The 13,567-nt window shown below is 43.4% G+C and overlaps 1 protein-coding gene across 4 annotated transcripts in view; it reads right to left on the reverse strand.

Moving 5' to 3' along the window:
- Positions 1 to 13,567, reverse strand: part of kif6 (kinesin family member 6) — a 683,903-nt gene that overhangs the window by 473,937 nt on the left and 196,399 nt on the right. For all 4 annotated transcript variants that reach the window (XR_005460902.1, XM_038799042.1, XM_038799041.1 and 1 more), the window contains exon 9: positions 8,702 to 8,788. Coding sequence is in view for 3 of the 4 variants with exons in the window: in XM_038799042.1 (XP_038654970.1) it covers positions 8,702 to 8,788 (87 nt within the window). In the remaining variant the exon portion in view is untranslated. The remainder of the gene's footprint in view (positions 1 to 8,701; positions 8,789 to 13,567) is intronic.

A 13,567-nucleotide genomic window follows, 5' to 3' on the forward strand; every position in this document is an offset into this window, starting at 1 on the left:
CTGAACATTGTGCAGTCATCCACAGATTTCTTCACTGCTGACCTTATGCTGGAAGGCAAATCATTGATGAAGCAGCTGAAGATGGTTGGGCATAGGCCACTGCCCTGAGAAACACCTGCAGTGATGTTCTGGAGCTGAGCTGATTGACCTCTAACCACCACAACCATCTTCCTTTGTGCCAGATTTGACTCCAACCAGCGGAGAGTTTGCCCCTTGATTCCCATTGACTCCAGTTTAACCTCCTTGATGCCATACTCAGTCAAATGCTGCCTTGATGCCAAGGACAGTTGCTCTCACATCACCTCTGACCTTCAGTTCTTTTGTCCATGTTTGAACCAAGACTGTAATGAGGTCAGGAGCTGAGTGACCCTGGCGGAACCCAAACTGAGCGTCCATGAGCAGGTTATTGCCACGTAAATGCTGCTTGATAGTTTACACCCCTAATCCCCTGCGATCTTACCTTCCAGATCCATCTTTAATGCAGCAGCTTATCAAAGGCCTTCTGGAAGTCTAGATAGACCACATCCACCGGTACTGTGGGGGAGGGCATAAGGTTGTTATGGGACTTTCTTGTTGGGCGGGCGATTTTTCTGGGCGAAGTTAGGGCTTATATATTGTACTGAAAGGGAAAATGCTGGAAAATCTCAGCAAGTCTGGCAGCATCTGTAGGGAGAGAAAAGAGCTAACCTTTTGAGTCCAATGACTCTTTGTCAAAGCATTTATATATTGTACTGTTGGCTGTTTGGAGATGGGGCGGTTGGGTGTTTATTCTCCTCCATTTGTTTTGTATTAAAGTTTGGTACGGGCTGGGGGGGGGGGGTGCGGAGGGGAAACTACTGTTTAGTTGTCTTTAACCCTGTGCGAGGGTCACCCTGCTAGCAATATTCCTATTAAACAGGAGGGGAGAAGGGGAGATATCTGCAGCTTGTTACCTTTGGAGTGTTTTTTTCTTTATACGGTAATGAGCAAAGGTTTTTTGTTTCTGTTTTGTTTGGGAATTTGTTTGGGAAGGGGGGGCTTTTGTTCTTCTGTAGGCTGTTTGTTCTCGTATGTGGGGTTGGGCTGGAAGGGGGGTAGACTGCTGAGGGAGATGGTTTCTTTGTTATTGTGCAGACTTTATAGGGGGGGCATGGTGGTCATCTTGGATGGGCCCGGAGCTGGCGCAGGCTGAGGCACTGCTAGATTGCCTCACAGGGTGGATATGGCTGATCCTATTGATAACTTGCAATGTAAGGGGTTAAATGGTCCAGTAAATAGGCCCTCGGTGTTTACGCACCTGAAGGCTGATGTTGCTTTTCTACAAGAGACCCATTTGCAAATGAAGGATCAAACAAGGTTGCAGAACGGCTGGAGATTTAGGTATCCGAGGGATAAGAAGCATTTTTTTTCCCCCCATGTCCATTGGGTCTGCTCCCGAATCGACTTCTCTGTGGTGGGTCGGTCTCTTCTTCCTGGGGTGGGGATGAAGGGGGCTACTCAGCGATCGTTATCTCGGATCATTCTCCGCATTTTGTGGATCTGGTGTTAGGAGCCAGGCCACTCTCAGTGACCCCTGAGGAGATTGGACACGGCGTTGCTCGTGGATAAGAGATTTTGAGAGCAGATATCCTCTGCCATTGAGGAGTATGTTAATTTTAACAGGAATGAGGCGGTCTCACCTACCATGCTCTGGGAAGCCCTGAAGGTGGCCATTAGGGGGAGATAACCCCTTACAAGGTGCATAGGGATAAATCTGGAAGGGTGGAGAGGCAGAGGCTGGTGGATTCTATCCTCGAGGTGGACCACCAATACTCAATTGCCCTGACATCAGTTATTGGCGAGCAAAAAGAAATTGCAGACAGAATTCGAGTTGTGTCAATGGGGAAGGGGGTGAACCAGCTGTGATGCTCGTGACGGTAAGTAAACCAGCTGTCTATGAACTCACCAGCTCAGACGGCAGGCTGCCTCCCGGGAGACAGTGCAGACCAGGAACTCGAGCGGCGGGTTGGTTTCCGCCCCAGAGAAGGTTAATGAAGCGTTCAAGGCTTTGTACCAAGGTTTGTATAAGACAGAGCCCCCAGAAGAGCGGTCATCAATGATGCAATTTTTGAATGGGTTAACCTTCCCGGAGATGGAGCAGGAGAGAAGGCATTGATAGGGCCGGAGAAGGTCATGAACTGTATACGGTTAATGCAGACGGGCAAAGCACCTGATCCAGGTGAATTCCCTATCTTTCCTGAACCAATTTATGAAATCAGTTTTTCCAAACTTTTATTTTAAAAAATAATTAAATTAAAATTCTGAAACTGCCATGATGATAGCCCTGACTATTGGAGTTTGACTATTTGGGAAGGCATTGGGAGAGGTAAGCCGAAACAAAAAGCAAGTCATGCCAAGAAGCAGGGAAAAGAGAAGCCAGCAAATTAGACACCTTCTCCAAAGATGTGCATGTTAGGTGGATTGGCCATGCTAAATTGCCCCTTAGTGTCCAAAAGGTTAGGTGGGGTTACTGGGTTACGGGGATAGGGTGGAGACATGGGCTTAAGTAGGTTGCCCTTTCCAAGAGCCGTTGCAGACTCAATGGGCCAAATGGTCTCCTTCTGCAACGTAGGGACTCTATGATTCTATGATTCTCAGCCCACTATCTTTCTCTGCAGCATTTGCGGTTGAGATTGCCATGCCACTTTGGGCTTCTGAGCCATACCAGGCAATGCTTAAAAACAGAGTTGACTATCACGGCGCAAACCATCGTCTTACAAAATGGAAGGCTGGCATAATGCCACATGGTGAACTCAAATTTCTCTGGATTACCTATGCAGTAACTACACTATTATCAAGTATAGGAAATATGCATGAAACGTCACAAGAATTCACTTTTGGCACCTTTAATGGTTCTGCTAGCTAAGGCAACGAAGATCCATGGTGTGTTCCGGGTTCTGTGTTCAATTAGCTGATTCGAATAGAGATGCCAGTCAGCATCACAGAATGACACCCTTGGGATATGTGTCAGAAAATTTGCCACGGTTTCTGTTTGATAACTGTCAAGTGCTCCTAGCTAATGGTGAATCAATACAGATGTCAAGTGAAGCTAAACAGTAACGATCATTAAGTACTCATACGAACATACGAATTTGCAGCAGATGTCGGCCATTTGACCTCTCACACCTGCCCCACCATTCAATAAGACCACTGTTGATCTGATTTTGGACTCAACTCACATTTCGCCTATCCTGATAACCTTTAACTCCCTTGTTAGTTAACAATCTATCTATCTCTGCCTTAAAGTATTAATTGCCCCTGCCTCCACCAATCTCTGGGGAAGAGAGTTTCAAAGATCCATAACCCACAAAGAAATATTTTCTTTTCATCTCCGTCTTAAGTCGGAAACCCTTATTTTTTTATCTAATCTCTTCAACAAGAGGAAACATCCTTTCAGCACACACCCTGTCAAGTCCCCTCAGGATCTTAGATGCTTAAATAAGATCACGACTCATTCTTCTAAACACGAACAAGTACAGGTACAGGCCCAGCCTGACCAACCTTTCCTCACAAAATAACACCTCCCCACCCCACCCCACTTTCTCCTAACTCAGCTGACATTTACTGCTTGTGCTCATACATGAAGCACAGCTATTTTAGTAAGTTACTGTAAGGGGTCTGTTTCCCACAACAAGGTTCCCAAGCAAGGGTTAAATGCCTTTAGTATGCTTTCTTCCTCCTTTTTGATTATCGTGGATCTTTACCATTTTGTGGATCAGATAACAAAGACCAAACCCACTTCTTAATCTCTGATAATGTTGCTTGAAAGCAGTTACGGTATCATGTCAATAGTTTGCAATTATTCCACATCTCTAACAATCTAATTAAGCAAAGGCCCAGCCGACCCTGTAAAGTACTATTCATTAGCATCTGGTGACAGGTGTTAAAGTTGTGAGGACTGTCCTACTGATTGTGAAACAACAATCTGATGGCAATATTCACAAAATCATACCTTAAGCCAACTTTCCAGATTCCACCAGCAACATCCCTGAAAATGACCCACCTGAGGTGGGGTACAATGGCATATGGAAAGGGAAGTTGACCTGAGAGTCCTCAACGTTGACTCTGGAACCCATAAAGTCACATGGCTTCAGATCATGCATGGCGATAAAACTACCTACCATTCTTCCACAACAGGTTACTCAGTAGTCCTGTGTGTGCAACACCACTTGGAAGATGTATTAAGGTGGCCATAACACATAATGGAGCACTTTAGTGTCCATCACCAAGAATGGTTTGGTACTACCACCACTGATTGAGCTGGCTGAATCTTGAAGGACACAGCTGCCAGGCTGAGTTTATAGTGCATGCTGAGGGAACTTAATATAAAGGAATACGTTGCAGATGTTTACTTTCTGGGCAAGAGAGGATGATTGCTGTCATCAACAATTATCATGGTATTGAACAAGTGCTGAGACTCAAAATTACTGGAATTAAATTGCTGTGACAAGTTGATGGCCAATTAATTCTTTGAGAAAGTGACAAAGTTAATTGATGAGGGAAGGGCTGTAGATGTCATATACATGGGCTTTCGTAAGGCGTTTGATAAGGTTTCCCATGGCAGGTTGATGGCAAAAGTGAAGTCGTATGGGGTTCAGGGTGTACTAGCTAGATGGATAAAGAACTGGCTGGGCAACAGGAGACAGAGAGTAGTGGTGGAAGGGAATGTCTCAAAATGGAGAAGGGTGACTAGTGGTGTTTCACAGGGATCCGTGCTCGGACCACTGTTGTTTGTGATCTACATAAATGACCTGGAGGAAGGTATAGGTGGTCTGATTAGCGAGTTTGCAGATGATACTAAGATTGGTGGAGTTGCAGATAGCGAGGAGGACTGTCAGAGAATACAACAAAATATAGATAGATTGGAGAGTTGGGCAGAGAAATGGCAGATGGAGTTCAATCCAGGCAAATGCGAGGTGATGCATTTTGGAAGATCAAATTCAAGAGGGGACTATATGGTCAATGGAGGGGTCCTGGGGAAAATTGATGTGCAGAGAGATCTGGGAGTTCAGGTCCATTGTACCCTGAAGGTGGAAACGCAGGTTGATAGAGTGGTCAAGAAGGCATACAGCATGCTTGCCTTCATCGGACGGGGTATTGAGTACAAGAGTAGGCAGGTCATGTTACAGTTGTATAGGACTTTGGTTAGGCCACATTTGGAATACTGCATGCAGTTCTGGTCGCCACATTACCAGAAGGATGTTGATGCTTTGGAGAGGGTGCAGAGGAGGTTCACCAGGATGTTGCCTGGTATGGAGGGTGCTAGCTATGAAGAAAGGTTGAGTAGATTAGGATTGTTTTCGTTGGAAAGACGGAGGTTGAGGGGGGACCTGATTGAGGTATACAAAATTATGAGAGGTATGGACAGGGTGGACAAGTTTTTTTCCAAGAGTGTCAGTTACAAGGGGTCACAATTTCAAGGCGAGAGGGGCAAAGTTTAAGGGAGATGTGCGTGGAAAGGTTTTTACGCAGAGGATGGTGGGTGCCTTGAATGCTTTACCAACGGAGGTGGTAGAGGCGGGCACGATAGCATCATTTAACAGGCATCTAGACAGGTATATGAATGGGCGGCAACAGACGGAAGTAGACCTTGGAAAATAGGAGACAGGTTTAGATAAAGGATCTGGATCGGCGCAGGCTGGGAGGGCCGAAGGGCCTGTTTCTGTGCTGTAATTTTCTTTGTTCTTTGTTCTTAATATGAAAATGTGCTGTTTTGTGAAAATTGGGGGAGATTAAGCGTGAGATGTCATTTTTGCAAGGCTCAGGCAGCGTCACAAATCAACCAGCAACTCATCTCTTTCTCGGTACAAATTTATGACTGATTTTAGCATTATGTGCACCATTCAGCCATTACTTTTCCAGCAAAATTCATTAAAGATTGAGCAAAATGCCATTATTACTCCAGAGTAGGAAAAGTACATACAATCAATCAAAATCAAGTGATCTGTTAAAAGGATCACAACAAGAAAAAACATGCCAGCTGACACACAGAGCACTGAAATTAGCAACATTTCTCCCAAAACCACTTTAGTTTTACTGTGACAGATACAACACAAGAACTTCTTAAATGATCCAACGCTTTCTTTTGTTTCCAGACCTCAAAATGGTTGAGAAGACACTCAGGAAGATGCGTCTGTTATTGCACACTTCTTTACTTGTCTTTTAACTATATTCACAGCGTGACTTGGTTGAGTTTATTTTAGAAAGAAAACCTCATGGTATTTTTTAAGCTTACAATATAAAATATACATTAATAATCACTCAAATCCAGTGCTGTATCATTCCCATATGTCTAGTGTCAGATCTTCTGTACAGATTTTGTAAAAATTAATGCCCAATAAAGTGAAGGTGCAAACATGTCACAGAACAATGTGTTGAGTTGAAGAAACCAGCTTTCACTTGTCTACACCTCAGATGGTTATAGCAGCTGCGTTACTAGCATGTATCTCCCATTTAATTTAGTTAAGTCACCAGTACAACTAGCATGCAACTCCAGTACTATACCTGTAACAACACTAACTTTAAACATAGAAAGAAATGTAAACAGATTGACATCGTAAGAGGAGGCCATTCGGCCCATTGTGTCCATGCAGTGTTCAAAAAATCCATCTAGTTTAATCCCACCATTCAGCATTAGATCCATAACCTTATAGGCTTAGGCACCTCACGTACATATCTGTGGTAAGTTGACCACAAAAAGGTAGTTGAAATGCATTGTTAATGAAGTTAATCTTGTTTAATATATAAAAATAGCAAATATTAAAATACAGTATGGACTCAAAAACAGGAGCAGCTAGTTAAACATTAAAATAACCGGAACAGAATAGAATTAGAACTAAGACAGTTAAATATGAAATACACAGGTAACAACAGTTAATGATTTCACAGCACTTACTGAAGAGATTAACAATGAATTTAAAGAAGATAGATAATCATTGCATTCTACAACACTTCTTCCCCCCCTTAAATTTTAATCCATAAAATCCGGACAGTGCAGAAGGAAGCCATTCGGCCCATTGAGCCTGCACCAACCCTACCAAGGGCACCCTACCTAGGCCCACTCGCCCACCGCATCTCCGTAACCCCACCTAATCTGCACATCTTTGGACACTAAGGGGCAATTTAGCATGGCCAATCCACCTAACCCGCACATCTTTGGACTGAAAGAGGAAACCAGAGCACCCGGAAGAAACCCACGCAGACACGGAGAGAATTTGCAAACTCTACACCGTCAACCAAGGCCAGAATTGAACTATGCCACCATGCCACTCTAATTCCCCTTAAAGACAGAAATACAATTAAATTAATTCAACTGAATTTTCATGAGCCAGTCATGCCCTAGCAGTGTAGGCCCTTGCCTGTTTACCACCAGGAGCCATGCAAGGACTAACCCCTTAAGCTCGAAGCAATGGTATATTCTCACCGGTGTACGTCCATACGTTGATTCCTGCCTAAGTGAGGGCTGGTGTCCATCAACCTCCACTGTAACATATTAAACATGTTACAATGATGCCCCACTGCCTGGTCTGAGGTTTCTAAGTTATGCACCATCGACTGAGACCTTCTTGGATTTGAAATTCCCTGCCCAGCCTTCAATTTTCTCTTAGCATCGTGACACTTCTTCATTAAATGCCCTTCTTGTTGCACCGGTGACAAACAGTGTCCATAAGCTTACAGTGATTTACATACCCTCCACACCTAAAACACTCCACTGTCTTCATCTTTTTGCTTTGTTTCTTTTTCTACATGATGGAGCACACCTACCTGCTTCTGTGCCGCCATTGACCTTCTGAATATCTTCTGCATTATTGGCAGCCACTTCCATGCCTCGGAAAATATCTAGAGCCTTCCTAACAGTAAGTGTGACTTCTCCCAGCAGATGCCGCTGAATGTTGTCTTCGTTAATGCCACACACTGATCTGTCCCGAAGCAAGTCTTCCAAAACTGCCCCAAATTCACAATGTTCAGACAGCTGGTGTAATTTAGCAACGACATTAGCTGCACGCTGCCCCGTCTTCCAAAAATTACTATGAAATTTGTAGCATTGCACAATTAATGAGGGCGTAGGATTGTGGTGATTCTGAGTGAGTGTAACTAAATCCGCAAATTAAATGTTCCCCGGATTCTGTGGTGCAGCTGAAGTTCTAATTAGCTTGTAAGTTTTCGGCCCAGACGCACGCAGGAGAATTAAGAGCTTTCAAGCATTGTCTATTTGCAAGAAAAAGTGTTTCAACTTTTCCATATATTCAGCCCAGTTTTTGATCTCTTCCACAAACTCATTGATAGACCTAATCAAAGCCATGGTGCTGCTAACTTGTCCTCCATCAGTAAACTTAGCAAAATTTAGGGCAGCACGGTGACGTCGTGGTTAGCACTGCTGCCCCACGGCGCTGAGGACCCTGGTTTGATCCCAGCCCCAGGACACTGTACGTGTGGAGTTTGCATATTCTCCCCATGTTTGCGTGGGTCTCACCCCAATAACCCAAAGATGTGCAGGGTAGGTGGATTGGCCATGTTAAATTGGCCCTTCATTGGAAAAAAAGAACTGGGCACTCTAAACTTCTAATTAAAAAAACTCTGCCCGCAAATACATTTCACAGTGGGAACATGGGATTGGAAAACTTACCTTGAGATGTTACTATCTCTCTGTTAAAAAATAAATAAACATCTTAAAAAGCCTTACCAATCTAGGATCAATTTCTTCATTTAGAATAGCTTCATTCTTGATAAGTGCAACTCTCTGTGCAAATCTACATGTTGAAATAGATTCCTGCATTGGAGGGAAAAACATTACTTGAATAATTGATCATTCAAACCATAAAGTCATTAGGTATGCATAAACAGGATTAGACAATTCAACCTCTCAATGCCAAAAAACACAGGTGATTTGTATCTTGACTTCATTTATTAGCCTTAGTTCTGTAATCCTCAATTCCATTATAAAAGAATTATTAACATGATATAAATATTCCAATTGGCCTAGACGTCAGAGCGCTTTGGTGGACCGAGTTCTAGAATTCCACTGTCCATTGCGTGAGAAAGTGCTTTCTGACATCACCTGTGGACACCTTAGCTAGGAACATTGGACTTTGGAGCAGTGGGCCATTCAGCTCATCAAGCCATCCAATAGTAAAGTCGCCACAGTCCCAGATGACCATAGGATGCTTTCCTCTTTGAAGGGGAGAGCCGACTGGTGGTGATTTAACCTAAGGATCACCACAGCTCTGGTGAAGGGCAAGGTTGAGAAAGCAAGACCTTCATGAATAACCTCAGCTGGTACGGGAATTGCCCCCATGCTGTTGGCCGTGCTCTGCACCACAAATCAGCTGTTCGGCCAACTGAGCTAATCACAGCTGATCTGATTGTGGTCTCAACTCCACCTTTCTGTCTGACCTATCAAAAATCTAGATTAGCCTTGAATAACTTCATGGACCCAGCCTCCACTACTTTTTGGGAAAGAGAATTCCACAGATTAACAAACCTCTGAGAGGATTTTAACGGGAGACCTCTTATTCTTATATTGTTTTCCTTGCACTAGCCTTCACCATGAGAAGAAACATTGGCCTGGTATCCAATCTATCAAGTCCCCTCAAGATCAATAAGATCACCTGTCATTCTTCTAAATGGGTATAGGTTCAACCTGCTCAAGCTTTCTTCATAAGATGCGCCTTTCATCCTAAGAATGAGTCAATTGAACCTTCCCTAATTGCTTCTAAAGTGCAATTATATTTGTTTTCAAATAACGAGACCAAGACTGTACACAGTTCTCTAGATGTGGTTTCACTAAGGTCCTGTACAACTGCAGTAAATCCTCCCTATTTGTATATTCTATTCCCCTTGCAATAAATGCCAGAATTTCATTTGTTTTATAATAAATTTGCTGCACGTGCACACTACCTTCTCGTGATTCACGTGCCAGTCCACCCAGATGAATGAATGAAATGAAATTAAATTAAATTAAATGAAATTCACTTACTGTCACAAGTAAGCTACAAATGAAGTTATTGTGAAAAGCCCCATGTCACCACATTCCAGTTCCGGCACCTGTTCGGGGAGGCTGGTACGGGCATTGAACCGTGCTGCCTTGGTCTGCTTTCAAAGCCAGTGATTTAGCCCTGTGCTAAACCAGCCCCAGGTCCCACTGTGCCTCAGGAATTCTTCAATCTCCCTCTATTTAAATAATAATATAACAATAATCGCTTATTGTCACAAGTAGACTTCAATGAAGTTCCTGTGAAAAGCCTCCAATTGCCACATTCCGGCGCCTGTTAATGTGCTGTTTTACTATTCTTTCTGCCAAAGGGGTCAAGTTCACATTTTCCCACATTATACGGCATCTGTCATTTTCGCCTACTTACGTAACCTATCTATATCCTTTGTGGACACGTTAGCTCCTCTTGACAACTTACATTCCTATCTATCTTTGTGCCATCGACAACCTTAGCTACTATACATTCAGTCCCTACATCCAAGTCATTGATATAAATTTTAAATAGTTGAGGCCCAAGCACTGATCCCAGTGACACTCCTCTAGTTATATGCTAACCCAATAAAAAGACTAATTTATGCCTACTCTCTGCTTCCTGTTGGCTAACCAAACCTCTATCCATGTTAACATGTTACCACCAACACCATGTGCTCTAATCTTGTGTAATAATCTTTTATGTATCTTATTAAATGCCTTTTGGAAATCCAAGTACACTGGGCGGGATTCTCTGATCCTGAGGCTAAGTGTTGACGCCGTTTTAAATGGATGGGCGCGGTCTGCACATGCGCAATGGGGCCGGCGGCAACGCATGCATGCGCAGTGGGACAGGCGCGATTGCCACACATGCACGCTGGCTCTCTTCTCCGCGCCGGCCCTGACGCAACATGGCGTAGGGCTACAGGGGCCAGCGCGGAACAAAAGAGGCCCCCAGCCCGAGAGACCGGCCCGCCGATCGGTAGACTCCGACACATCATATCACCTGCCCTGCCATCTTACTTATGTGTTAACTAATTTAATTTTCTTAATTTATTTTAAATAATAAACACTAATTCCCCGAATAGGTGCCCGTAAACCTTGCTACTATGAATAAAACCTTAGAATTACTTATGAAACTGTTCTAACTTTCCTGCTTACCATTGGTTGGGGACTAATGGCAATCCCACAATCCTTTGGGAGTATGAGCTTCCCCAATGAGGGGGGCGGAGAAATCATTAGCAGATTCCCTGCATAAATAAAGCTGGCCAGTTTGGAACCGGCCAGAGGAGAGTGAGCAGCAAGGGAAGTTGCTGCTGTTGTATATATGTGTTATTGTAAATAAATCTTGTTTCTTTCTATCCTTCAACTCGTGCTGGATTCTTCGTGGCCCTCACAAAAGAAACAATACAAATTTCCTGAGTTTTGAAAGAATTGCAAGAAAATTCCTCGCCAAACAATTTATCTTTCCCTGTGACAACACACTTTGATTTTCCCAGATTACATTTATTTGGTCCCCAGACTAATGGGGCAATTTTATGAAAATTACGATCCCAGTTGACCTAACCTGACGAGAAGATTCAAGAATGGAACCCCGGCTCAAAGGGGAAAAAAAACATTTATTAAACACGAACAATTGAATTATGATGAATTACTCCTTTACTCATCCTTAACTTCACAAATAAACACAGATTTTAACGTTAATTACAAACGTGGATTACAAAGCATATCTAAAGCTACAATGTCTCAGTAACACAAAGTCCCTTTCAGCACACAAACTGGCTCCACTCTGGACCCAAGTGAATTCTGTGGATGTCCCCTCAAAATCATCCAGATGGCTGTCTTATGAGAGCTTTCTAATTCCATTCACAGAAAACAAGCTTTAAAATCTTCTTTCACAACACTGTTTTCTATCAGTGGCTTGCATTCCAAACTCCAATCCAGGTTTTCCAAATGATATTTAACTAAAGCTTTCACTCCACTTTTAACAACGAATGCAGTATCTGAGATATTTAACTCGCCCTTTAGGATTTCTTTGTCTTAACTGCTCCACAAACTGTTCATAATTGCTTTAACTCTCAATTCCCAGATTCTATTAGAATGGCATCAAACTTTAGATTTACCTCTGAACTCTGCTTTCCCTCTGGTTTTCGCTCTGGTTACTGCAGCTGCCCCTTTCACTGATAAAATTTGTCTGCTTCTCCCTTTCAATTGTCCTCTGAGCAATGCCTTGGTCTCTATTGCCTTAACTTGTCTTCTCTTGCTATATTCTTTTTGTCCAAATTCCCTGAACTGCCTATTTGCAGCTCCTTTGTCCTGTCCAGTCCCTCTGCATTTTGGCCAAGTTGAGATTTTCACTCCTTGGTGGCCTACCTTCAACTGCAAATAAATTCAGCTAGAAACTAAATTTGAAAGCCTTTCTACCTTAAAGGTCCCCAGTTGCTAAGCAACCACTGCTACTTCTGCCATCCTCCATTAAGACTCCGCACAGATAGTGACTCTTTCAATCGTAACTTTCTCTAAGAACAATAAAAGCAGCTTGAATTAAACCAGCCCCAACATACCTTTGCCCAGCATGAATCTAACTATAGATTTCACACTTCCTTCCATTTAATATTAACCTGTAATTCTAGTGTTTATCAATATAAATCCCTTAAAACTGTAGTGATAGAATGGTTATGTTGTAATTCACCAAATGACCACTAGGAGTCTCATCAGTATATAAGTGAATGTGAGAGTAACCAACCTCAGCCTGACTAGGGAGCTGGGAGAGAGATAGTGGTTTGTGCATGTTCATACTGTTATTCCTCTCATTTTTGTATACATTTGACGCACAATTCATGTTAATAAACCGTTTGTACATTTATCTACAAATGTTCTTGTAATATAAATCAGGTCATTAAAAAAACATTTGTTTTCGTAACATGAAGTCTCCCCTCTCTCCGCACTGCTTTATGGAGTTTCCCCTCTCTCCGCGCTGCTTTATGCAGTCTCCCCTCTTCGCGCTACTTTATGCAGTCTCCCATCTCTCCGCACTGCTTCATGCAGTCTCCCTTCTCCGCACAGCTTTATGCAGTCTCCCCTCTCTCCGCACTGTTTTATGCAGTCTTCCCTCTCTCTGCACTGTTTTATGCAGTCTTCCCTCTCTCTGCACTGTTTTATGCAGTCTCCCCTCTCCCCGTGCTACTTTATGCAGTCTCTCCTCCCTCTGTACTGCTTTACGCAGTCTCTCCTCTCTCTGCACTGCTTTATGCAGTCTCCCCTCTCCCCGTGCTGCTTTATGCAGTCTTCCATCTCTCCACGCTGCTTTATGCAGTTTCCCCTCACTCCGCACTGCTTTATGCAATCTCCCCTCTCTTCGCACTGCTGTATTGATAACCTCAATTACGACACAGGAGAGAAGATTGGTAATTCAAAGGCTTTAATCATCAGAGAACTGAACAGCTGCCGAGAAGTGTGCTCACCACATGCTGCCGAGTGAGCCTCATCTTATATACCGTTTCCGGGGGGCGGAGCCAGAGGCGGAGTCCCCCAAGGTTCCAAGCCCGGTCTTAAAGGGCCAATGTATTAAAGGCAAGGTACAGTTAC

This window comes from Scyliorhinus canicula, chromosome 6 (genome assembly GCF_902713615.1).
Source record: "Scyliorhinus canicula chromosome 6, sScyCan1.1, whole genome shotgun sequence".
In the NCBI taxonomy this organism is placed as follows: domain Eukaryota; kingdom Metazoa; phylum Chordata; class Chondrichthyes; order Carcharhiniformes; family Scyliorhinidae; genus Scyliorhinus; species Scyliorhinus canicula.